General features: G+C 40.9%; 2 protein-coding genes across 6 annotated transcripts in view; one reads left to right on the top strand and one right to left on the bottom strand.

Moving 5' to 3' along the window:
• The window catches only part of map3k14a (mitogen-activated protein kinase kinase kinase 14a), a 44,085-nt gene that overhangs the window by 3,458 nt on the left and 12,883 nt on the right, over positions 1-27,744 (bottom strand). For 3 of the 4 annotated variants that reach the window (XM_034189868.1, XM_034189869.1, XM_034189866.1), the window contains exons 5-15: positions 26,389-26,775; positions 26,161-26,295; positions 25,941-26,070; positions 25,372-25,500; positions 21,963-22,067; positions 21,713-21,870; positions 21,485-21,635; positions 21,076-21,396; positions 20,883-20,992; positions 19,098-19,236; positions 18,877-18,977 (exon numbers count right to left, since the gene is read on the bottom strand). In XM_034189868.1, the coding sequence (XP_034045759.1) occupies positions 18,877-18,977; positions 19,098-19,236; positions 20,883-20,992; positions 21,076-21,396; positions 21,485-21,635; positions 21,713-21,870; positions 21,963-22,067; positions 25,372-25,500; positions 25,941-26,070; positions 26,161-26,295; positions 26,389-26,775 (1,866 nt within the window). Of the gene's footprint in view, positions 1-18,430; positions 18,793-18,876; positions 18,978-19,097; positions 19,237-20,882; positions 20,993-21,075; positions 21,397-21,484; positions 21,636-21,712; positions 21,871-21,962; positions 22,068-25,371; positions 25,501-25,940; positions 26,071-26,160; positions 26,296-26,388; positions 26,776-27,744 lie in introns of those variants that run through there. The other variant, XM_034189867.1, reaches the window with a different exon arrangement.
• On the top strand, positions 7,171-14,650 carry LOC117527494 (apoptosis regulator BAX-like). 2 transcript variants are annotated; one of them, XM_034189870.1, is made up of 6 exons: positions 7,171-7,233; positions 7,894-7,942; positions 12,156-12,314; positions 12,390-12,525; positions 12,652-12,756; positions 12,836-14,650. In XM_034189870.1, exons 1-6 carry the CDS (start codon positions 7,203-7,205, stop codon positions 12,932-12,934), a joined length of 579 nt encoding a protein of 192 aa, XP_034045761.1. In that variant the 5' UTR covers positions 7,171-7,202; the 3' UTR covers positions 12,935-14,650. The 2 variants fall into 2 exon arrangements, with proteins under 2 accessions (XP_034045761.1, XP_034045762.1); XM_034189871.1 differs by having other exon boundaries at positions 7,188-7,224.

Genomic DNA, 27,744 nt, shown 5'->3' with positions numbered 1-27,744 from the left:
ATAAAGTGAATAAAATTGGTCCTAGCACAGAACCTTGTGGAACTCCATAATTAACCTTAGTCTGTGAAGAAGATTCCCCATTTACATGAACAAATTGTAATCTATTAGATAAATATGATTCAAACCACCGCAGCGCAGTGCCTTTAATACCTATGGCATGCTCTAATCTCTGTAATAAAATTTTATGGTCAACAGTATCAAAAGCAGCACTGAGGTCTAACAGAACAAGCACAGAGATGAGTCCACTGTCTGAGGCCATAAGAAGTTTAGAACCCCTAATTTTTTAAAATTAATTAGGGATACAGTACCATAGGAGTTATAATTTTTGATCCAAGATTTTAAGCCAATTTATTTTAGTGTTACATTCAGACATTCTAAGTCAATTGCTTTTAGACCACTTCTCAGCATCTTTGGACCATATGATTGTTCTTCATATAGTGTGGTCTGTTTCGCCATATGAAATTTAAATTAAATTGATTTATTGATTTGGTTAAATTAGAAGAATGGGATTTGAATAAAGAGGATATGCATCTAGAGAAGCTTTTCCATTTTTGTTAAATATATTCGACCTAAAATCGTTAAGGTCTCTTGGAGCCATGTGGTCAGTTGTGTTTTTACATTCTTTTATTTTGCGCTCTATATTAACTGTTTGGCATATGTTTTTGTCTTACTAAGTTGAACACCTAGGTATTTGATCTCTGACTTAATACGTATATTACATATTTCTTTTAGTGAAGTATTGTGAAGAGGCAAAATTTCACATTTTTTAAGATTTAAATGTAGACCTGAAGCTTTGGAGAATTTTTCAATTTCCTGGATAGCAATTGGATTTGTTTTTCATCTTTTAAGAATAAGGTTGTATCGTCAGCTAGTTGGCTTATTACAATTTCTGTTCCATGGATATTAAGTCTTTGATATTGTTACAATTTTTAATATGAATGGATAACAATTCTGCGACTAAGATGAATAAGTACGGCGAAATTGGGCACCCCTGAGGAATACCAACATTACATTAAAACTTGGAGTGGAACCCTTAGAGAGGAGAACACAGCTATTTATGTTTTTATATAAACCACAAAATTAGATTTTTAATTTAGGACCAAAAACCAAAATGTTCAAGTGCAGCAAGATAAATGGGTGTTCTACTGAATCAAAGGCTTTAAAAAGTCCAGAAAGAAAATAAAACCATCCTGAATTAAATCACGGTATTCAATTAAGTCCATGACCACTCTTATATTGTTATGTATAGGACCTACCCTTCAAGAAACCAGATTGTGTGACTGCAATTATATTTGAAAGCCCTGACTGCAGCCGAGTGGCAAAAATGTAAGTTAAAAGTTTGTAGTCAGAGATTCTAAGAGTGATAGGTCAACGATTCGCTATAATTCTAGGATCTTGTTTGGTTTTGGAATAGAGATAATTACACCATGTCTCATGTGAATTGGGGAGTGAACAGGTATCAAACTATTTCTAAAAATACATTATAAAGTAATTCCTTAATATGATCCAAAAATGTTTATAGAAATTTCCTGTAAGACCATCTGATCCAGGAGCTTTGTTTGGGGACAAACGGCCAATCACAGCATCAAGTTCATCTATTGAAAGTGGGCTATCACAAGGTTTCTTTATACATGTCATCAATTTTTGAATATACTGACCAATATCTTTTAGAAAAGCCTCACAGTCTGTTTTTGAAAATTTTGAGCAATAAGATCATTATTGTTAGATCATTGTTACACGCACAGTGAGCGGCGCCCTTCTGCGCGGTGGCCGTGCAGCTTTGGGACTCTCAGATCACGTGATGGGCCACTTGATCCCCACGTACAGACAGAGACTTAAACTCTCTAAATCTGTTGTGAGGACGTCTAAAGTGTGGAGCACTGAAGCTGTAGAGAGCTACGCGCGTGCTGGCCACCACGGATTGGGATATGTTTGAGGCTTCAACAGACAGTCTAGATGACTACACGGACACTGTGACATCATATATTCATTTCTGTGAAGACAGCATCATCCCACAGTGTACCAGGGTGAGATATAACAATGGACAAGCCCTGGTTCACACCTAAACTCCAGCAGCTCTGTCAGCAGAAAGAGGTGGCTTTCAGAGAAGGAGACAGAGGACAGCTATAGAGGTGCAAAGTACAGATTTAGCAAGGAGGTGGCAAAGGCTAATCCATGTACAGTTCACATCTGCAGCCAAGGTTCTCTGCCAACGACTCAGCCTCTGTGTGGAGGGGGTTGAAAGAGATCACCAACTACAAGCCCAAAGCACCTTGTTCTATTGACGACCTGATGCTGGCCAACGACCCTGAACGTCTTCTATTCACGCTTTGAAGACAAGGACTCACACCTCCCCACCCCCCCACAACTGGATATTCAAACACTCTGGACCTCCCCCCTCTCACTGCTGCCCTCCCCACTCCCCCTGTTGCCCTCTCGGTCCAAGAGGATGACAGTGAGACATTTCAAAAGGCTGAATCCACGTAAGGCCCCGGGCCCAGACTGTGTCCTCTCCTGCCACCCTGAGACACTGCGCTGATGAGCTGGCCCCAGTCTTCACGGGGATCTTCAACACCTCCCTGGAGTCATGCCATGTTCCAGTCTGTTTCAAGTCCTCAATCATAGTTCCAGTCTCCAAGAAACCACGGGTCACTGGACTTAATGACTACTGTCCTGTGGCTCTCACGTCTGTAGTCATGAAGACCTTCGAACGCCTGGTTTTATCCCACCTGAAGTCCATCACCGACCCCCCTCCTGGACCCCCCTGCAGTTTGCCTACAGAGCCAACAGGTCTGTAGATGACGCCATAAACCTGGCCCTGCACTCCATCCTGCAGCACCTGGACCCCCCCAGGAACCTACGCTAGGATCCTGTTTGTGGACTTCAGCTCTGCATTCAACACCAGCCTTCCAGCTTTGCTCCAGGACAAGCTTTCTCTGCTCCACGTGCCCAACTCCACCTGCAGGTGGATCACAGACTTCCTGACGGACCGGAGTCCAAAATGTCTCGAACACTCGGGCTCTCAGCACAGGATCTCCACAGGGCTGTGTCCTTTCCCCTCTGCTCTTCTCCCTCTACACTAACTGCTGCACCTCCAGCCACGACTCTGTAAAGCTCATCAAGTTTGCGGACGACACACCCTCATCGGACTCATTTCGGATGGGGATGAGTCTGCTACAGAAGGGAGGTGGACTGGCTGGTGACCTGGTGCAGCAGCAACAACTTGGAGCTCAACGCCCAGAAAACAGTGGAGATGATCGTGGACTCAGGAAAGCCACAGCACCCCCCGTCCTCCCTCGCCCTCACCAACGCCCCATCACCACTGTGGTCTGTCACCCGCTTCCTCGGCACCACCATCACCCAGGACCTCAAGTGGGAGTCAACCATCAGCTCCCTCATCAAGAAGGCCCAGCAGAGGATGTACTTCCTGCGGCAGGCTGAAGAAGGCCAAGTTGCCTGTCCAGCTGATGGTGCAGTTCTACACGGCCATCATCGAGTCCATCCTCTGCTCCTCCATCACGGTGTGGTACGCCGGGGCCACAGCCAGGGACAGACACAGACTGCAGCGCATTGTGGCCTCTGCTGAGAAGGTGATCGGCTGTAGACTTCCATCTCTCCCACGACCTGCACGTCTCCAGGACTCTGGTCCGAGCAGGTCGGATCACAGCTGACCCTTCTCACCCTGCACACGGTCTATTCAAACCACTCCCCTCGGGCAGGAGGCTACGGTCATCCGGACCAGAACCTCCCACCATAAGAACAGTTTCTTCCCCTCTGTCGTTAGACTCATGAAACACCTCATAACTCAGTCACCTTAAGCTTAACTCTGTCACTTTATCATTTTATCACGGGTCACTTTAGACAATGTACTTTGGTTTTTAATTGCACTCCTCCCACTGCACTGTTTTTTCTGTTTCTCTGTTTTTCTGTTGCACACAGCCTTTCATATTTCATATTTATTTTTTTTATCTTATATTTTATCTTATTTTGACACATATGTTATATTTATCCTGGCATTTTATCTCTTCTTAATGTTGCACCATTGTACCGAAGCAAATTCCTAGTCTGTGAATCCTGTTCACTGACAATGGCAATAAAACTTCTTCTGATTCTGATTCTAAGGCTACTATAATATTTGTATATTTCATTGGCGATTAGATTATCATCTGTAATTTCTTTATTACTAATTAACAATGATTTCAGGTTATTTTTCTCTTGTCTACTTTTTTCCAACCCACAAAAATAAGATGAATTTTTCTCTCCTTCTTCTATCCACTTTGCACAAGATCTAATGAAAGCCCCTTGGGCTTTATGACGGTAGATTTCATCTAGACTGGACTGTAACTTTAAAATCATTTGTTTGTCATCTTCATCAAGAGTGGGTTTGTTACAGTGAATGTTTAACTGGTTTATTATGTGTTTCCCTTTTTTTCAAGATCTTTTTTTCAATTTTTGCTAAAAATAATAGAAGCTTCATGTATTTTAAACTTGAGAAACTCCAATTTTCTGATCGGTGTTACAAGTTCTTCATTACATTTAATGTCATTTATAAGTGCTATTATCATTTTACAATATTCCTAATTTTTGAGCAGACTTGAATTAAATTTCCAATATTTATTCGAAGGGTTTCTGTTTTTTGAGCCAACCTGTAAGAAAATTGTGCAATGATCAGTTAAAGGAGCCGCAGAAATACTTGAATTTATATCATAACATAGTAAATTATTTGATATTAACCAATGGTCGATTCTAGATTTGAATTATAGCTAGAACTAAACCATGAAAATTGAGTTACTCCAGGACTGAGGTATCTCCAGCATCAGTGAGACATAAATCATTACAAAAGCTATTAAATATCACATTAGGATGATATTTATCCAGGAATCATCATTACCAAATTGAGGTCACCGCCTATTATTATATTCTCAACAGAGTACGCTAGTTTGAGATCATTCAGGTGTAAAGTTAGTTCTTCTAATAAACGTTTATTGTCCTTAGTGTTATTATAACCATACACATTTACAAGAATGAATTTCAAGTTGTCAATATTTGCTAATAAAATTAACCAATGGCCGTGATCATCTGCCTTATTAAGTAGAATTTGGCCTGAGACGTTTTTAAGAAGGATTGCTGTGCCTGCTGAACTAGATGAACCATGACTGAAATAAATTTTGTCACCCCATTGTTGAGTCCAAAAAGAAACGTCATCGTCTTTCGAGTGTGTTTCTTGTAAGAAAAATAATTGTGCTTTTTTTCCCTTTGCAAAACAAAAATAGACTTTTTCGTTTGGTCAGATCACGTAAACCCCTTGCATTGACTGATAAAAGTGAAATTGAACTTTTCAGTTAAACATAAAACAATGAACAAACAAAAATTAATAAGTTCTGAAGTTCAACGGCGATTAGAAGTGGCAAATCCCTGAATGTAAACTTTAACTTAGGTATGGTATGACTCCTAACATTGGTCCTGTCAAAACCAAAACTGTAGTCTTTTTTTTTTTTTATATTACTAGTATTATATAGTAGCTTGGTAATAAAGAAAGCACTTATCTTCCTCATGAACTGGATGTATTCAACTTCACATAGTGAGAACAAAAATTATATAGTGAAAATAAACCACCTTCAAATCACTAGCGGATTTTTCTTCTTCATTAACAACAGTCAAGAACTTCTTTTCCATCTACATAGCCTTTGCGTCCCACGAAGTATGCCTTTTTTCCATCTTTTCGAGCCTTTTCAATGATGGGCCACAACGCAGCTCTGGCATCCTTGTCATCCTTTGTGAGATCTTCTCCAAAGCGCAGCTTGTTGTCTCGCAGAAAAGAGTTGTTTTTTCGCATTTCTCCATATCTCATCTCTCAGAGTGCGATAAGCGAAAAGAATGACGATTCCCCTGGCCTTGTTGCCATCACGTCTCCCCAGCTGATGGACCACGTCAATACCATCAGCGACTTTCGATTCCAGTGCAGGAGCCACTTTCTGGCAGATGTTCGTCACCTTTTCTTTGACATTTTCCTGGTCATGTTCAGGTAATCCAGAAAGACGACACCACCTGCGCTTGTAGCGCTCTGCATCTGCCACACGCTCTTGTAGATTTTCAACCTGTTTCAAACTTTTCGCACTTTGTTTTCAGCATTTTATTTTCTTCTTTTATATCCTCAACCTCTGTGTGCAAATACTCAACAGATTTCTTCAACTCTTTAATGTCCTCTGAGTTTTGGTGGATGAGTATTTTCACTTCCTCCACCCTGTCATCACACGACGAGGCACAAACCACCGGACCATTTCTAAACGGATGGCTCTGTGGATACGAGACCGTCGTGTGCTCTTTCTCTGGTTATCACAAGAGCTGGACATCAGCAATTTTCCGGCAGATTTCACTTTTAACAAGAGATTTTGTCATGGAAAGCCGCGCGGAGGCTTCGCGCGTCACGACCGATTCGCTTTGGAAGCGAGACAAAGGAACACCTCCGTTTCGGCGTGTCAGAGGACAAGTTTGGACATGTCTATCTCGGCTTTCAATGCTTACCAATCCAGTAAGTATCAGTGAAATTGTGGAGAGCTGGGCACAGCTCGTCACAGCTCGGAGCACGACGCGCCGAGCGTCCTTAAAGGGGTCCTTAAAGCTGTACTAACAGACCTTATTCTCTGTGAAGCCTGTAAAATTTTCGAATGGTTTCCAGGTGCCAGTCTCTAACAGCTTCTGAAAAAATTCTGATGGAAAAAAAAGTCCTTTTCATTCTGCCATTTCCAGACAATGAAAATCCGTCGAGGGGGCGGGACCACTCCTTCCCATGACAGACCTCATATGTGTCTTCATTAATTAACTAAAGAGTCTTGTTTTGGTGTCATAAATATCATAGCAAACCAGTTTGGAGTCTTATTTTTTCGGAGACGTCTTAAAAACCGTGCAGACTTGCCGCCATCTTCCGTATCAATCTAATCCCAATCATCTTCTTCCTCGTAATCCCAGTCTAATTCCAGTTTTGTCTTCACTTCATTCACTTCCTGTTCATGTGAAGGCCGCCAAGCTTTCAGCCAATCAGTGGTCAATGTTCAAATTTAGAAATCCACGGCTCTCAGTCTCCGCCTCCTCACAGTCGATAAACATATTTGGAGCGAGAGTGGGCGGGACTAGCGGGCGGAGCTGAATAAACGAGACCACATGATGATCCGGAAGTAGCAGGAATAAACAACACAGACAAGATGGCATCGCTGCCGGGAGCAGGTGATACAGGTAGTTCATAGCTGTATGAGCGTTATAACTATAAAACTACTTGTGACATTGTTGTTAACACTCTCTCAGGCAAAGACAGTCGGACGCTTTAGTTATTGATTCTTAATTTATGATTGTAGCTTATTCACTTGCTAACGCTATTATTAGCGAGGAGGCTAACGTTAGCTAGCACTTTGGGTTTCGTACAGCCGCAGCTAACAAACATGTTCGTGACGAAGCGAAACCACGAGAACGCCAGAAAATAATCTAAGGCTGTAAATTTGACGGACTCAGTAGCTGTCCAGTTCCAAAATAGAGCCACATTGTTGTTTAAGTTCGGCTAAATAACTTTGGCTAATTGGCTAACATACCGCCATCCCGCCTTTGTTTAGACAAATTGTTTTTCACTTGGTGGTTTTCGGCACCAAACAAATGACACCTTGAGGAAATCGGGAAAATCAAACGTACAAATAGTCAACAGAAATATTATTACACATTAATTCAAGCATTTCTTTTAAATTCAATTTATAGTGTGAATTTAGTTTCAGATTGAAATCACTGTAACGTCTTGGATATATTAAGCAAGTTCTGCTTTTCTATCAAAAATGTGGTTATATGTTTTTTGTTTTTTCGTTGTCTTGCGGATTATTTTCCATTAATGGTATGGTGTTTGTCTTTCAGGAAATAGTAGTGATCAGATCATAGAAGTCGGAGCTCTTCTGTTAAAAGAGTAAGTATTATGTACGTTAGAAAGCAGGGGTGGTGGCCAAGTGGTTAGTGTGTTTGGTTTCAGTTCTGAAGCTTTCCGGCAGCTAAGTGCAAAGAGGAGACATGGCACGCAACTGTTATTCTATCATGTGAATTGCTGTATTAGCTCTGTGGCTGAAGCAATGGCTCTGATCATTATTTCAACTCAGCTCCCGTCTCCTCTCCTGACTGTGCCGAGCTGAGCTGTATCACAGAATGATACAGAAAAGTACAGACGGTTGCCCAGTTCCGGATCACCTTTTTTAAAGTCCCGCTGTACGGAGCCATAATGCAACTGAATGTCCTTTAATTGTGTATTGGGTATTTCGGTGTTATTTAGCTGAAAAAAGTCTGGATGGGGTAGCGCTTCTACTTAGTGTGAAGCCACATTGTGTGGTGCAAACATTTGCCAGAAATGGATCACTTTTGCCAGTTCCGGATCACGACACTCTGCGTCACTTTGGGGGCATTCCTGGCATCTGGCTGGAGCCCTTCTAATGCAGAATGATACGCACTGTGCCCGAGAATGTGTTTTGAACACAAAATGATAGAAATTATACTTATTAAATGAGAATTTACTTAGTTTCGAAAGGCACCGTTATACGTTTTTACGAGCAAAAAATGAAGTGTGGGGGTGAGATTTCTCCCGATTTAAAAAGTAAAAGCCCCCACATTCATGCCCATTCGTGATTTTGACATGAACCCCAAAGTCCACAAGGCTCACAACTACAGACACGAGGCTGCTGCTTCAGTGATCCGCAACCGGCAAATTTTTGCGTCGGAGATAAATATGTGCAGCAATTAAACAGCAAGACATAACACACTGACATTTTCTACCCAAGTAAGTAAGTATTTTCCCACTCTAGAACCAAAAACACCGAATGGTTAACTCACCTTTGCTACATTTTAGAGATCGTTACTTTAAAACTTGCAGGAATGAGTGAGTGAGAAAAAGCACGCACACCGCAGACACCGAATGTTTTGATTCCTCTGCTGATCACAAGGCACAAGGATGGCTGGATCTGGTCAAGCTTGTGGTCGTTTGTAGACAAAACATCAGTCTTTCCATTGGTACCAAGTATTAGCTTATTCGTGCTGATTACGTGAAATGGCCGCGCAAAAACTACAGCAGTGATCCGGAACTGGCAATGATCCAGACCTGGGCAAGTGACTGTACAATTAACTGACCCACTAGCTCACAGATCACTCGCTCTCCTTCCCAGCTCATACAGCCCCTCCATGACCCGAGAAACTTGCTGCTCCACACACCGTTCACCACTCCTGTCGCTGCAATTTGTAATTCACAGCTCCCTCGCTCTTCTTCCCTCTCTGCTCCCGTGCACTCAGAGAACTGCTCCCTCCTACCACACATCATGATTTGGGAACAGGAGTGGTTTGAAACTTGTTTGTACATTCAGCGGCGCACACTCTGGGTAACTGACTCATCTGACTCAAAAACCCGATTTGCTTTATTGAGTGACTCATACAAACTGAAGGCAGTAAAAGGAATAGCATATTCCATCAACACACCTCTGCCACATTTCTCCATGTAATGTGGAGTTGCATCAGGAAGGGCATCTGGGGTAAAAACTTGTTTCAAAATCAACATGTAGATCCACCTTGGATCTGCTGTGGCGACCCCAAGTGAAAAACCAGGGAGCAGCCAAAAGGACTTACTTTTTATTATTATGTAGATTAGAGTTGAATCCTTTGATTGACAGATAATTAATTTTACATTATTTTCATAACCTGTTATTGAATTGAGATGTTTAAGTGTCGGGAGCGGTTTGGAAAAGAGTGCTGGGAGTCAGAGTAACGGGATTTCAATTCTCAATATGTCTGTGTATGTATTGCAGAATTGACAAAGTTGAATTGACTTGATAGGTTTTTAATTAAATACTCAGCAGTAGTTGATCATAAATAAGATTTAATTAAATAAAATTACTGTATTTCCTTTATTTTTTTCCAAATCGTGTGCAGATCTGGCGCCTAAACGAGGCAGGCTCGTATTCAGGACAGGAGATTATTAACAAGCTGCTTGCCGCCTGCTCTGTAATTTATAATTTTCACACTTATCCCTGGGCAGGGCGAACGAAAAACAACCGCTTTACATCTGTCATGTAGTGTCTAGCTTGACGTTCTTAATCAGCTCAGCTTGCCATATTAGAATAGTTTTGTCCATTTGAAGTCTGATTCCTTCCTTGATGGTGACGATTTCTTCTGGAGTGGGTTTGGGATCTCTTTCTTCCTCCTATGGTTGCTGCAGGTCAGCGATGAGGGCTTTGTCAGTGCGGATGATTCCTGATAATTCAGAGTTTTTGGATGTGACTCTTTTGAGCCTTACTGTTGGTACACATTGGGCCGGGATTTCTACACGCGTGGAAGGCATGCGTGTGAGTGGGCTGCCATTTGGACCCATGACTGCTCACACAGACAATCAACCAGGCAGCGATGTCTGGCAGCTAGCATATGTGACCCGGGCCTTTAAACAAGACTGGTGCATATTTAAGGCAGCCATTAATTTTTTTCCAACAGTTTTTACCTGGCACTTAAATGAGGCAGGTCTGTATTTGAGGTCAGGCATTTAATCAAGGAAATACGATAACTACGGTAATAGCCCACAGAGTGCAGTTAAGGAGAACATTGTCACAATTGGGTGCTATATTAAAACAAGGGTAAACAGTAGAAAATGCTGTAATTTTGCATTGTGATTACGGACTACCACATGTAGTGGTAATCCAAACGTGGCCACAGCAGTGTGTTCCTGCTGTGAGATTAGTTTACTACGATCATTCATCTCTCCTTCCTTTTAAGCTCTGTTGTCTCACTAAGAATTAAGTAAAATGCCAGATGAGGCTGATTATGGCTTGTTTTGTGTACATCATACTGCACAACAGCTTTGAACTGTTTTGTATGAGCACCAAGAACTTAAAAATTCGGGATCTACTGCAAGGACGATATAAACTCCTATGGAGGAGTACATGAAGTTTTCCCCCAAAGAAACTTGGAAAAGTTCCTTGATGGCCGTCCTTCTACATCAGGAGTGGTGTATGACTAAGGAACCATGGCATGGGTTAAAAGAAATGTTTATAATGGTGGGAAGATTAGCAATGATATTTAGTACAGAGTAGCAACAACTCAAGATTTCAACATTATTTTGTTTCAGTTGTGTGAAACCAAAACTACGCATTGAACCATGGCTCCGGTGTGTATTCTAGCTGTTAGTATTCATAGCTAATATTTTGTACCATTTAGAGCGCTTTTTTTCTGGATTTGGTGATCCTGAAAGGTCTGTATCTGGATTGGAGTAATGCAATTCAATGTTCTGAAAAACCTGTCTAAAATTAAGACAGATTATGTGATCCTGGAATGGGAGAAAAATGGCATTCCCAAATCCAGGTTACTTTTATCCAGATTAAACATTTTGAACAACTGTCACCAGATCAAGCCAAAAAGTGAAGTTGCTTTGGTTGTACAATTTCCGATAGATGTGTTTGCACCTGCCTGGGTGGTTAGTGAATACTGGATTGATGATGGATTTGGAGCAGGTGTGGTTATCAAAGAGACATAAGTAAATTGTTGACTCAAATAACTTGGTCATGGAAGTGATTTTGTATGAATTTAGTTGCAAAAGAAACAACAAGGACATAGTTGAGCAAAATATGAAGTAAATGGCTTGTGTGTGTGTGAGAGAGAATGCGACTGTTTCCACATAAATTTACGAAATCACAAACTTATTTTGATTGTTTCACTGTGGTTACGTCTAAACAACCCTGAGTTTAGTATTTTATATGAATGTAGCTGAAGTGTCTTTCTTCTCTGTGGTTTTAAAGTTACTGTACATATCGGTTGAAATGAGCTTTGTGTCAGTTTTTTAAAATTGAATATTGTTATTCCTGAAGTCTGTCTGGGGGCCACCAAGACCACCTCTGCTTATCTGTTATAAATTGGATATCACTGGTTTTTGGGTAAATAATACAAACCAGCACATATTTAAAATGTCACTGTGGAAACTGGGCGATATGAGTTGGTACTTTTCACTGTTTTCTTTTACTGTAAATTAGTCATTGGATAAGTTTAAAAAAAAAAAGGTGATTTGTTAGTTGTGACCAAATTATGGACTTGAGCATCTTTATGATTAAATTAAGTTACAGTTCATATCTGGCTAAATGCCACCTGTCTGTCTGCTTGTGTAGTTTCATCTATGAGCAAGTTCAGCGCCATGGAGAGTGCAATGCTGTCGTGACCAGAGAACAGCTGGGTGGACGAGAGTTATGTGATCCAAACCACAAGAAGCTTGCCCTGTGCTTACAAAGGATTGGAGATGAGCTGGATAACAATGCAGATCTCCAAAGGTGGGCATGTATCACCTTTGTTCACCAGCAGGACTCCAGAGTTTTGGAAGGTTCACAACATTTTGTCTTCTCCAGGATGATAAATGATTCTTCGCTCTGTCCCACACAAGACGTGTTTATGAAAGTGGCCATTCAGATCTTCTCAGATGGAAAGTTCAGCTGGGGAAGGGTGGTTGCACTCTTCTACTTTGCTTGCCGACTGGTCATCAAAGTGAGTTAACTAGTTCTGTTAGTACCCCACCACATTAGAAAAAATTCACATGAAAACAGCTGCTGTGTTGTCAAATTCTTAATAATAATAAACACAGTCTGCTTCTTTGATTTACCGTCTTTTCAGGCTCTTGTAACCAAAGTTCCTGATATCATCACCATGATTATCCGGTGGACGATGGACTACCTCCGTGAACATGTGGTCAACTGGATCAGGGAGCAGGGTGGCTGGGTAATAACATGCACGATGTCATATATTGTGCTGCTCACACTTGCTCGAGGCACATGCTAATATTTGTCTCTTTTTTTAGGAAGGCATTCGCGCCTACTTTGGGACGCCCACGTGGCAGACGGTGGGGGTTTTCTTAGCTGGTGTTCTCACCACTGTTATTGTCATTCGCAAGATGTGAGGATTCAAGGAGCTGTCAGGTGATTGAAAAGAAGAACTGTAAGGGAGAGAAATGGGAAGAAGGAATCAAGGAACACCCGAACATCAAGAGGTTTTGGTGAACAAGTCTAACTGGAAGAACTTGCATTTGGACACAAGGAGCTTCACTTCTGCTACTCCGTTGTGTTTCAGAACTGGGAGTTGGACTGAATAGTTGGGCTACACTCCTTGTACCAGTGGAATTGTGAGCAGTGCATGAATACGTGCACACCATGGGGGTTCAGAGGTCAGAGGTGACCAAGAAAACTTTTAATTTATTTTTTACTTAGACAAGTCACTGCATTCTGTTTATCCTGGCCTAATTGCTGATTAATTTTTGGCCCAGAGTTTTTTTTTTTTCTTGTTCTTTCTTTCTTTTATTTTTAATCACACACTTGCTTTTTGCTCAACTCTTTCCCCAACTTCTCACCCTCTGTCCACTTGATGTGTGTGAACTTTAGAATCCATCTTCATACATCTGCGTGTTCTCTTGTGCAAATCTGTGATAATCTGCTGTTGTCATCATAAGTGTTCAAGGATAAACCGTTTTTAAAACAATCAGGAAACTAAGATGACATGAAGATGAGACCTTTGCCAGTATATGTATATATTTTTATTATTCCTCAAATTAAGCTGTTGGTGGTCATAATGTCGGCAGTATAATGAGGCATAATGTCATAGCATAAAAGTAGTGCTTACTTACCAAGGAGGTAATGCTTTCGGTGCTATGTGTCTGTTTGTGGGATTATGCAGAAACTGATTTTCTTGAAATGCAGTGGAAGTGTGTGGGTGAATAAGAAATTTGTAAAGATCTGTGCATTATGTCCACATAAATTCATGGATCCACTCCTTAATTGGAAGACACCTAAAAAGTTTAATTTCATTGGACCATGCCCTTCTCTTTCACTAGGTTTCAAGAAAAAAAGCATAGTCCTTTTTGCATAATACTGGGAATTATTCCCTCATAGCTAAAGAGAGATGTCTGAAGAGTTAATGGAGGTTTACTAACAGTCAAAAGTATGGATGCATTTTTTTTCTGTTCTGTAAAAATGCTTCCAAACTTTTGACTGGTACTGTGATCTCAGAGCACTCTAATTGTAAAATGTTACTACATTTAAGTCATAAATAATAAATATTAATATAATAAAAATAAATACTACATAAATAGATTCAGTCGAAATTATACATTTAAAATCCTAAAGCTAATCCCATTTCCCATTCTGTGCATCATTTGCTACCATTTAGAATTTAACCAAAACTGTCTTAATGTGGATGTGACTAAAACTGAAAGTAATATTGGTTTATTGAATTGGGGTGCAGTTGACTTATTGCTACTGTAATTACACTTACTGGATTTGATTAGTACTTTATTGTGAACTGTTTTTTTGTGTGTGTGTGTGTGTTTCAAATTCATTGCTCTGCAGAAAGCACCGGACTGCACACATGCTTACCTCATGTCACACACAGTACTATATTTTTGAAATCCATTTGTCCAACTATAATCGTATCCAGTCAAGTCCTTTTTATACTTTTTTGTTTGTCAGTGCCTTTTAAAAAAAAAAAAAACTGAAATCACTTTGATAAACTGAAATGTTCACCTTTTCTATCACAATTGTAAAGCTGTAACTTGTTTCAGAACTGTTTTTTCAGTGACTGTTGTAATCTGAGGGAAAAAAAGAATAAATCTTTTATGACTTTCCATGAATGCGGGTGTGCATTGATGTAAGAAATTAGGGTTTTTTTATTTTTTTTATAAGGCCACCAAGACCTACTAAAACATTCATGCACATTACCCTTTTCATGCAAGTTTAAAATTTTTTTTGTAAATACGGCAACTGACCAGTGTTAATATGCATCACAGTTCATCCAGAAAATATTCAGTGCTTTGCTTTTTTTTTTTCCCCACATTTTGTTGTTACAGCCTTGTTACAAAATTGAGTAAATTCATTTTTCCATAAAAATTCTCACAATTTTTATTTTATTATTTTTTTTTAGCAAATTTATAAAAAAAAAATATTTGTACATAAGTATTCACACCCTTTGCTGAATTTACCCCAGGTGGACTCCAATTAAGGTGTAGCATCTCAAGGATGATCAGTGGAAACAAGATGCACCTGAATTCAATTTTGAGCTTCATGGCAAAGGCTGTGAATACGTATGTACATGTGATTTTTATCTTTAATAAATTTGCAAAAAAAACCAAAACTTTTTCACATCATTATAAAAACTGAATGGACTAAGCTTGTAACATTAAAAAAATGTGTAAAAAGCAAAGCACTGTCAATACTTTCCGGATGCGCTGTACGTTGTGCAGGACTTATGGCCTGAGGTGTCTGAAAATGGTCAACATATGAGTTTATTCAATGTGATGACTTAGCATTTTATTTTTTTAAATAGATTTTTTTTTTTTTTTTTTATCATGGCACACTGAGTTTTTCTGCTTAAGTACTTCATAAAGTAAATTTGTTAAAATTAAGAAAACAGGATATAGTATCTGATTTCTGGCATTTGTCAGGGATGTGTTCTGGCTCCTGCATGGCCTAGATGTTGGGTCAGGCTTAGATATCAGCTGCTTGGGTGCCATTGCCAGTGAGGAAAGGTTCACTGGTGTACTGGCCTTGGTTTCACGTATGATGCTGTGATTACTGTGGCATCAATGAATACCCTAATTGCAGCACTTGTGAAGCTGCGTGAGGAATCCATCTTGGTTTGCCATCATCCTGGATCAAGACTTGGATCTAGGCTTTCAATGACTTTCTGGACCCAGCAATCATGTATATTTGCATGATACTAGGTTATCCAAGATGGCCACCAAAATAGGGTTGTTCACTTAAACACCTTTAAACAACGTATAAACTTAAATATCACAGTGATTCAATGATAAGGGTCTATTGGCAGCCATTTTGAATCTTAAACCCATGAATAAATTTAGGCAGAAATGAGTTTGCTGCGACCTGCGATGTTTCTTCCCATTGAATCTCTGATATTTAAGTTGTCTATGTTATTGAAGGGTGTTTTAGTGAAAAACCTTATTTTGGCAACCATCTTGGATAAATGGCTTGAAACCAGTTTTTATTTTTGGGAACATCCTGATTGTATTTTGGGGTCATCTAAGGAATCTAAAAAAGTTGGTTTTGTTTAGTCTTGGGGGGGGGGGGGGGGGGGGGGGGTGCAAAGGTAGTGGTCGTAGTTCCCCTAGTATTTGTTCTTAAATTAATAGCCGATCATCTCCATCAGGTGTGTCCCAAGTACGACTGGGGAAACAGAAATTTAAGATGATCTCAGCAGTGACATTCATGTCTGGGTTTGTTGGCCTTTGAGATGGTGAGATGCTTGGGAACATCTTATGGAATCATGAGGTCCCTGGACAGGTCTTTTGGCAATGCCGATACCTATGCAAAGGAAGGGAGGTCCAACGCTATTTCCTGTTTTACTGTATGGCTGTGAGACTTTGGTGCTCTGTTGTTTTTTTTTTTGTTTTTTTTTGAAGGATTCCTGGTATGCTGGAATGACTGTCAGAGGATGTGTGGCTTTGGGAAACTCATGAGAAAAAGATCCACTACATTTCGTAAATCTGGTGCATTTCCCGACATGCAGGTGCCTCACTGTTGAGGGTCCCTGTGACTGTTGCAGCTGAGCAAGATGCCCACGTACCACCTGGGTTTGGCAGATAGATGGCTACTTTCAAGAGGTGGAGATCAACCAGTTGTCTGCCTGGGACCCTGGGTGATGCAGCGGCACACGCTCCCAGACTTGACCTTTGTCTTTGCACCAGAAAATGTGATCCGAATTTCATCACAATCTGATCAATGTAACATGTAAACTATAAATAGTGATATATATATATACACACTCAACAAAAATATAAACGCAACACTTTTGGTTTTGCTCCCATTTTGTATGAGATGAATTCAAAGATCTAAAACTTTTTCCACATACACAATATCACCATTTCCCTCAAATATTGTTCACAAACCAGTCTAAATCTGTGATAGTGAGCACTTCTCCTTTGCTGAGATAATCCATCCCACCTCACAGGTGTGCCATATCAAGATGCTGATTAGACACCATGATTAGTGCACAGGTGTGCCTTAGACTGTCCACAATAAAAGGCCACTCTGAAAGGTGCAGTTTTATCACACAGCACAATACCACAGATGTCGTGAGATTTGAGGGAGCGTGCAATTGGCATGCTGACAGCAGGAATGTCAACCAGAGCTGTTGCTCGTGTATTGAATGTTCATTTCTCTACCATAAGCCGTCTCCAAAGGTGTTTCAGAGATTTGGCAGTACATCCAACCAGCCTCACAACAGCAGACCACGTGTAACCACACCAGCCCAGGACCTCCACATCCAGCATGTTCACCTCCAAGATCGTCTGAGACCAGCCACTCGGACAGCTGCTGAAACAATCGGTTTGCATAACCAAAGAATTTCTGTACAAACTGTCATAAACCGTCTCAGGGAAGCTCATCTGCATGCTCGTCGTCCTCATCGGGGTCTCAACCTGACTCCAGTTCGTCATCGTAACCGACTTGAGTGGGCAAATGCTCACATTTGCTGGCGTTTGGCACGTTGGAGAGGTGTTCTCTTCACGGATGAATCCCGGTTCACTGTTCAGGGCAGATGGCAGACAGCGTGTGGCGTCGTGTGGGTGAGCGGTTTTCTGATGTCAATGTTGTGGATCGAGTGGCCCATGGTGGCGGTGGGGTTATGGTATGGGCAGGCATGTTATGGACGAAGAACACAGGTGCATTTTATTGATGGCATTTTGAATGCACAGAGATACCGTGACGAGATCCTGAGGCCCATTGTTGTGCCATACATCCAAGAACATCACCTCATGTTGCAGCAGGATAATGTACGGCCCCATGTTGCAAGGATCTGTACACAATTCTTGGGAGCTGAAAATGTCCCCGGACATGTCACCCATTGAGCATGTTTGAGATGCTCTGGACCGGCGTATACGACAGCGTGTACCAGTTCCTGCCAATATCCAGCAACTTCGCACAGCCATTGAAGAGGAGTGGACCAACATTCCACAGGCCACAATTGACAACCTGATCAACTCTATGCGAAGGAGATGTGTTGCACTGCATGAGGCAAATGGTGGTCACACCAGATACTGACTGGTATCCCCCCCCCCCCCCCAATAAAACAAAACTGCACCTTTCAGAGTTGCCTTTATTGTGGACAGTCTAAGGCACACCTGTGCACTAATCATGATGTCTAATCAGCATCTTGGTATGGCACACCTGTGAGGTGGGATGGATTATCTCAGCAAAGGAGAAGTGCTCACTATCACAGATTTAGACTGGTTTGTGAACAATATTTGAGGGAAATGGTGATATTGTGTATGTGGAAAAAGTTTTAGATCTTTGAGTTCATCTCATACAAAATGGGAGCAAAACCAAAAGTGTTGCGTTTATATTTTTGTTGAGTATATATATATATATATAAAATGAACCTCACACTGAAATATGAGTTAACAGTATTTAATGACTTGTAAACATGTCAAAGGAAACATAAGTAAACTTAACACTAATATAAAAAAGCAGCAAGTGGTAATACAGATATGTTTAAAAAGGCATTTCTTAAGCAAATATTAAAAAGCACAGACACTGAAATCTCAAAGACTTGGAATTGTTTTGTATAATGATGGCACTGGCAGATCAAGGATCTATCTCATCTCCAGGACTCTGTCTCTGATCCTCCATGTCCATGCAGGGCTGAAATCTGGAGCAGGAACACAGGAGAGCTGCAGCCCAGACTCCTGAACCTCCTCATCATAAGCAACACAGTGGCCCTCCGGGTCACCAACGTGAAAACCCTCTCAGAGATCTACCAGCCAGAGACATGAAGCAGTGTTAACTTCATCATGACTAAAATGGACTGACGGTAACACGTTGGGCTTCTGTGCCTCACCTGATCACTGATTCCAGTGGCGATGTGGCCCACCTTCACACGACGCTTCTCTCGAATCCGGATGCTTTTCCTGTTGAAGTCTCTGATGCAGATGTCCACCCCTAAGCCAATCAGAGTACAATCAGCATGAAGGGAAACAGAGGAGCACACGACCACTGACAGGTGGGAAGAATACAGAAACGTTATGAAATAAGTAAGATGAGAATGTTTTTCCATCTTGCCTTCAAAACAACAGGGTGGCCGTAATTGGATGTGTCCCAGCAAATCCATACTGAAGACCTGTCCATCTGGCTGGCTGTTGTAGGAGAAGACGCCGGAACTTAATTCCTCTGCTGGGCTCATGGACCAGCGTCCAGAGTCCTACAACAACAGGAACACAAAAGAACAAGAGAACTTTACAGTGTGTTCAAAATAGCAAAATCTAAAGCAGCAAGAGTTCTTTGTGTACACAAACATGATTTCAGGATATTTAAAATATTTGGTCATATGTAACATTTCTGCAACTTATCAATGTTCACATTTTATTGGAAAATTCTGGCTGCAGTGGCTCCAAACTCTACAACTGCCACAGTATGTTGCAGTAATGTGACTGATTTATAGCTTCCGTGGCTGTCAGAAAAAAAATGTCTGTTTATTTGGTTGGATCTGCTGTAAGGTCCACTTCACAACAGCAGGTGTCACAATAATCGGGATTCATTTCAGAAAAAGAAGTACTTTTGTCATTCTTTTGCCTGCTTCTGGATCCTCTGGTCTCAAGCTCAACGCTTTAACCACTAGTGCATCATCTCCCTGGCATACTGTCCAGGGTGTACCCCGCCTCACGCCTTATGAATACTACAGTATGGATCCACATTTGCAGTTAGGATAGTTTTAAGGTGGGCGCTTTTCTTGACATAAGTCTAGATATACAAGAACATTGGAGTATGCATGGGGTTTGAACCCTGGATCTTCTTCCTATAACAGCTTGGATTAGTGAGTGTGACTTATCAAGCTCACATCTCAACCATCTGAGACATATGTGACAAGTGTGTATTTTTTTATTTTTTCTTTAAGAACAATTCCTTTATTTTGGATACACAGGAGGATGAGAGTATTTAAACAAGGTAACAAATTAGCTCTGAAAATATAGTCAAAATTCCCATTTAGCCATCGTTGCTCTCACCTTCCTATCCTTTGCATAACATCAAGCGGTGGGTGGTGTCATAGATGATAGTTGATCTGTGATTCGTATGGAACCCCACCCCATGCATTAATTGTAATGTTTACATGAGTGTGATTTTGCATCACGGTGACTTGTTTCTAAAGAGATAACTGCATTAATTATGATGCAGTTGTGGTAAAAATCAGTGAGGGAACCAATGCTGCTCATGTAGTCTGTAAGAATACCCTCACGCTCTGCTAGAGACAGCTTCCAGCACCTCTGAATCTTAATAGAAAGAATCTCTCAAAAATGAAACGAGTTGAACATGAAATGTCCATCGTTTCCTCTCCATACAGTCTTGAGACCACTGAACTGAGCACCACTGAAGCACCAGTGGTCGCTGAACATCCAAAGCTCTGGAAAATGGATATCGACAGCCTTTTTCGAGCGTTTGCTTGACAGGATGACTCATCTGAAAGAACTGGGATCACTGGGTAAAACTAATGCATTTATTCTGTTTTCCAAAAAGGGTTTTAAAAATAATTATTGTTACCTTCTCATCAAGACATCCTCATTTTTATTTAAAAGAATTTGAGTTACAAACATAGATCAGCTTTGTGCCGTCTGTCGATTTATTTATTTATTTTTTTACTTTTCAAGATTTTGGCACTGATAATATTTATACTGCAATTTAATGTAATTATTTTATTTTCAAATATTATGTAAAACATTGGACACCTTGTTTTTATTCCGGACCACAAGCAATATTTTAAAACTGGAAAGGAAAAAAGGTATCTAGTCCAAACTATGGCTTCCACCCCTACTATCAAAGTAAAGTACCTACATATTTTGAGCGTTGGGTTACCTTTTTCTCCCACAGTTCCCGAGTGGAGCAACAGTCACTGCTGAGACAAGACAGAAGCTGCTCCTGCATCTCGGGGGAATGAAGCTGGGACAGACTGCTCAGGTAGAAGTCTGCGCACACACACAGAAACACCAGCAAGTTCAATCACTCATCTGAAGAGAGAACCTCAGTAGAACAGTAAAAGAACCCTCACCTCGCTCTAGTTTACGTAGCTCTGTCTCAGGCATGGTGCTGACGGTGTTGCCCATCTTGTGGTTTGATTCAGAGGTTGGTGCTTGTGGACAGAAAGTTGAGCCTGATTCCGACTCTTTATCAGCACCATCGCTCTCCTTTCTATAGCCATCAACCAGCTCCTTGAGCTTCTTCCCTGCGGTGATCTCTTCACCTGATGCTCTGAGTTCTTGATCTTTGTAGCCACCTTTGCTGTTGGCGTGTTTGAAGGCATCAAAAGGTTTCTTGACAGTATAGAGAGGCTCTGCGTAGGGTCCTCTCACCGGGCTGGTGAATCCTCCCACTGCAACCACACGAGCACAGTAGCATGTTACATCTAGAGCCCGATACTTCTGTGTTGATAATTAAAAAAAAAGACCAGCATCACCTACCCTCTTTGAGAGCTCTGGCTGTTTTTTCCTTCAGCTCAAAAGCTGACGCTCTCTTGACTGGATCCTTCTGAAGTCCTGCCTTGATAACTTCGGCTGTGGCCTTGCCGCAACCGGATGGGATTTCTCTCAGAGGCGGCGGCTCATTCGCAATCTGTAACCATCACAGAGGACACGAGGTCACCAGAGAGTAAACATCTTGTCACCACACAACAGGTAGTGCGAAGATACCTTCAGGTAAAGTCTGCAGGTGTAGTATCGCGTCCACGGTTGACACCCGTTTAGCATGTGCAGTAACATACAGCAGCTGCTCCACACATCTGCTTTGGCTCCACGGGGTTCGCCTTTTACAATCTCTGGTGCCATGTGAGTCTCTGAACCTTTCAGATCTATAATCCATGAGTCATGGAGAATACATGGAATTGAACCGTAGAAGGCAAAAACTATATTACACAGGCAATAAAACAAGTACACTGCTTACCTTTGCACCGACTGAGGCTCTGTCCATGATTGTCGAGTCTCTCAGCATGACCAAAGTCGCACAGGAAGGTGTCTTTACCATCCTCCGACAGCAACACGTTGTCAGCTGTGGTTAACAAGCAGATATAAAAGTCCTCTGTATTGATGCCGACATTCAGTGCAGTTTATATATGGTAGAAAATGGTCACCAAACAAAGGAATAAAACTGAAGGGAACTATGAAGTCACTGAGGAACAGATGCTGCAGAAAGTGCTTTCATATGGAGTGAAAACAGGCAACAGATGAAGACTTTTGGCACCACCACCTTATTTCACCCAAAGCACAGCAGACACCAGGTGGCGCCTGAGCGTCAACAGTGCAATCATGTTTTTGTCTGTGTTCCAGTTTCTCTTTAGTTGTTCCTCAAACACAGTTTGTCTCCTTTTTCTCTCTTCCCGTTTTTCCATTTTATTTGTATCATTTGTTTTATGTCTTGACTTGTACTATTCCCCCACCACACACATTTCCAACTCCTCCTCCCATCCCCCCTCTTGGTCTCACTCTCCTTTTCCTTCTCGCTCTCCTGATCGTGTGCACATGCGCTGTTTCTAAAGTGCAGCGGTGAGTCACGCTGTGGGAAATTCCCAGCCTATCGTCTCCTCCGTGCCTGTCTGGTTTCACAGCACAGGTGCTGGAGATCAAATATAGACGACATCTATGACACTTGTGTTCCACACAACAGCTGCACAAAAAAAGAAGAAAGAAATTCTCTGACGAGAACTAATTGGAAATCTGATGATCTCTCTCAGTATATTTTTGTTTTTAAGTTCCCAAAACAAGTTAAAGTCCACCGGCATGTATAACATTTAGTTTTATGGTACCTTTTCTATAGCCTCACACATTAAATCAATACACAAAAATAACCGTGGAAGTGTATATAGCCTGTTGCAACTAGAGATGGTCGAGTGGTTAAAGTGGTGATCTTGAGACCAGATGATCCTCAATTCAAATTGGACAAGGTCCTTAATCCCTAAGTTGCTCTGAGGGTGTAGTTGAACACCTTGTGTGTCAGCATGCTGACATCGGTCAGTGTGTGAATGTGAGACATCACTGTAAAGGAAAAGTGCGACATAACCGCAGTTCATTTACCATTTCCAAGTCAGTGAATATGTCTGGGACTTCATTTCTTGAATGAATGAATGAAAACTGTTTATTTCGAACATTTGATACAACAATTACAAGATAGATCAGTGAAGACAACAACAAAAAAGTTCCTACTGTGTACCCAACATGTCCGATAAGGGGTAGGGTGAAGCATCAGCATATTTTTCCCTACCCCTTCTTCCCCACAACCAGTGATACCCTTTGCCCACATATATACATAGATTCCTACACACCTTAAACCGATATCAATATATATATATATATACACACACACAAACATAAATATACACCTACACATACCTACTTACATACAAAATACTATATATTTACAAGCCGAAGCAAAAAACAAAAACACCCTAACCCTCATTACCCTTCCTCCTCCCTATACCTAGAAAAAACCATATTTTGTACGCTGTTTGAACTGTTCATGCTTGGACATGCTTGAGCCCACTCCAATCTGTTCCACATCCTCACCCCACAGACAGAAATACAGAAACCTTTTAATGTTGTTCGTGCCCACTGATGCTTTAAATTAAATTTCCCCCTCAGACTGCAATCCCCTGATCTGTAAAAACATATTTTTAATATTTGCTGGAAGTAATTGTTTATTGCTTTATACACGATTGTACTGTTTGAAAATGAACCAAGTCTGTGAATTTTAAGAATTGTATTGTAAAATCGTGGATTTGTATGATCTCTACAAGCCAGTATTATGAATAATTCTTATAGCTCTTTTCTTGCATTACTGATAGTGATTGTGTTGTACCTTTGTAAGTATTACCCCATACCCTCTGCACAGTACTGTAATATGGTAAAACCAGTGAGCAGTAAAGAATGCAGAGTGAGTTGTGGTCCAGAATATGTTTCGCTTTGTTTAGAACTGAAATGCTTCTTGACAGTTTACTTTGTATATGTTTTATATGAGTCTTCAGTTTAGCTTATCATCTATTATCACCCCCAGAAACTTATTTTCATGTACCCTTTCAATATCTACCCCCTCGACTTGTAACTGAACCTGTATGTCTGTATTACAATAGCCAAATTACATGTATTTGTTTTACTTAAGTTTAATGATAATTTGTTTGTCAAACCATATTTTCAATTTTCCCATTTCTATACTGATCCTCCTCAGTAACTCCTGCAAATCCCCCCCTGAACAAAAAATGCTTGTGTCATCTGCAAATAATACTAATTTTAATATTTTGGAAACATTGACAATATCATTTATATAAATTAGAAACAGTTTTGGACCCAATACTGACCCCTGTGGGACGCCACAAGCATTGTCCAAGCATGATGATGTATATTCCAACTTCACAAACTGTTTTCTGCTACTTAAGTAGCTTCTCACCGAGTGCAACACCAACCCCCTAATCCCATACTGTTCAAGTTTATTGATTAATATGTCATGATTGATTGTATCAAAAGCCTTTTTAAGGTCTATAAATATTCCAACTGAATGTAATTGTGGTCTATGGCGTTTGTAATCTCCTCAACTGAGTCTATTAATGCAAGTGATGTTGAACTATGTGCTCTGAATCCATATTGACTATCAGTAAGTAATTTATGTTTATTTATGAATTTGTCTATTATTGAATAACTCTTCTAATAATTTGGAAAATTGTGGAAGCAAAGAAACAGGTCTATAATTTGTGAAGTGGTGTCTATCCCCAGTCTTATACAGCGGCACAACCTTAGCTATTTTCATTTGATTGGGAAATTTACCGGTTTGAAATGATAAGTTACAGATGTATGTTAATGGTTCTACAATCCATTCAATGACCTGTTTTACCACCACCATATCAATTTCATTTAAATCGGTAGATGTTTTATATTTACAATTATTCACAATGTCTATAATTTCTTTTCCATCCACTGCTGTGAGGAAAGAACACAAACAGCTGGGTAAATCTGTGTCAAGTAGGCAGTTCTCAAAAACTGCTTGACTAGTGAGGGAAGCCACCAAGACATTCAGACAACTCTGAAGTTATAGGCTTCTGTGATTGGAGAAACTCTGATTGATATATATATATATATATATATATATATATATATATATATATATATATATATATAAAAACAGTTTTATGTAAAAAAATTTTTTACTTTGTTGGGGGCATGTGAAGTCTACCATCTTACATTATTACAGCTCACAAATACGTAGGATATGAACAACTTTTTGTGAATTACTTTTCATCCATTTTGCTGTGAAATTTTCTTAAAGAATAACCTGAGATGTTGCACCAGTCATCTTGAGAATCACATACCTTTAATATCTAGATGCACCACCTTCTTCTTCACCAAATGTTCCAGGGCCGTTGAAATTTGCCAGTGGTAGTGGAGACTCAGGTCTTCTGGCAGCCGACCTCGCTCTGCTATCAGTTGGCCCAAGGAGCCTAGAAACACAGATACAGTCTACTACTAATACTTCTTCTAGGACAAGGATTATGAACTGTTAAGACTCATCAATGCACACTATCTGATTCATCTACCCCACATTGGTATTTGGGCCTGTGAGGAAACCAGACTGTTGCCAGGAGGAGGTGTTGAACAAGGTTAGGTCATTGTGTTTATCAGGTGGTCATGTCTCATCCCAGATGTTTGGTTGAATTTGGATCATAGCACATCAAGGATCTTCAACAGTAACATCTCTCATCCAGAAACACCCATTTCCACACCTACACACTAATCACAACCATGCAGCTGAACACCACAATGTATCATTCTGTCAATGTACCTTCTGTGCATGTGTTTCTACTTAATCCACTCAACCATTTTGAGCCACACCCTTCATCACAACATCAGCCAGGAAAAGGCAGAAGTGAGGCATGTTTACCAGATTTGTGGTCCATCAACAGGACAACAGTAGGTCCCTCTCTGACCACTCCAAAGAGTTCCACCACACGAGGAGATCTGAGGGCACTCCACGCACCCACCTCCTCACTGTTGAACCTCTTGAGGGGAATCTGTATGGGAATAATAATGCGATAAAAAACAAAGTCAGTCTTTCCTCAGCAGACACATTAAAGCAGAAAGGTAGATAGTAGCTACGTTACCTTTTTGACAGCAAATCTGAAGCATGTGCTGACATCTTGAGCACTGTATACTTCACCATAGGCGCCTGGTTTGATAAACTCTGAGAGGACATACTCTGCCCCTTCCTTATATTCAGAATCCACAGGATTAATTTTCTGATATGAAGAAAGGAAAACAGGACAGTTAGCCAACTTTAAAATTAAATATTTTCACCAGAAACACATGGGCGGACAAAGAGCAGAACATACGTCATTGTAAAAGATTATTCCCTCATTGCTGAGAGAATCAGCTGCTGATGGCTGATCTTCCTCCTCCCTTGCATCTTGCTCCACAGCTTTGAAAAACGGTCCCACATAACACAGGTCCCCTTGACTGACGCTGCCCCTCAGACCGGCTAGAGCCAGCTCACAGTCTCCCACATTGCTAAGGGAGTCTGTATCACTGTCCTGCTCATAGGACTGAGGACAGAAGAGGGGTACACAGACTTGGTTCCTCCAGCCCAAAGGAGAGCAGCTGGAAGCTCTGCTGTAGATCTGTCTGCCGTAGAGTGGAGGCCCCCGGTCCTGAACCTTTGGGCTTTCAATGCTGCTACAACAAGAAGTAGTCAGTTCGCTTCTCCCACCAAGAGAAGACTCCTGTAGAGGAAGGGAAACAGGAAGATAGATCAGGGTCTGATGTGTGTATTCTGAGGTGAATTTCTTGACATGCTGAATAAACTCGCTGCACACATTTCAGTTAACAGAATAAAATCACAGGAAGCAGCAGAGCAATGCTGCCAGTGTTCACATTTAGAGTCTAGTCCACCTTCATTCCTCAGTTATATTCCATCTCTACACTGTTGCTGTGACTGAAAACCGCAGTGTGTATATCTGTATTGCTGCTACTGGGGCAGTTTAGGTCTTCATAGAGGATCCTTACAGGACACAGACATGCAAGATGTACTGAAAACTGTGGAATTCCAGAGTATGCTGAGGATTTCTGAAAGCATCATATGGACAAATTCTGGAGATGAGTCGTCAATTGTAGTCCATTTCTGATGCATACGTAACTTCTCTTTGTTTTACTTTGTTACTGTTGGTACAGCTAAAGCAGATGGTCACTCCACTGAGTCAGGTCTGTTTAAGGTGTCTTCCTATAATTAATAAAATAACTTGGGGAGTTTTTTCCTGACCACTGTTGCCAATATTCTTGCTCAGCAGGTAGGCGAGTTTAGACCTTACTCATGTGAAGCACTTTAGGGCAACTTATCTTGAACTGAATTGATAATAACGGCCCTGGCTGTAATATATAGCAGAACCACGGACAGTAGCCAATAAGGCTATTTTTCACTAAGTAAAAGGTAATAAATACCCTTTCAAAACTCAACTGAGTTTTCAAGGGGATTCTTTTGTACCATTTAGTAAAAACTGTCACTGGTATCGAATACCATTAAGAGCTATAAAGCTCCTACATACGGTAAATACTGAGCTGGAAAATACACAAATACTCTGTGGCATTTGTGTGGCACGGCAGCTTAGCGGTTAGCACTGATGCCTTGCAGCAAGGTCATGGGATTGCTTCCCGCCCTTTCTGTATGGAGTTTGCATGCTCTTCCCCTGTCTGTG

This window comes from Thalassophryne amazonica, chromosome 16, assembly GCF_902500255.1.
Source record: "Thalassophryne amazonica chromosome 16, fThaAma1.1, whole genome shotgun sequence".
NCBI lineage: Eukaryota > Metazoa > Chordata > Actinopteri > Batrachoidiformes > Batrachoididae > Thalassophryne > Thalassophryne amazonica.
The sequence above is the reverse complement of the archived record's forward strand: the minus strand, read 5'-3'. Positions and strand labels throughout refer to the sequence as shown.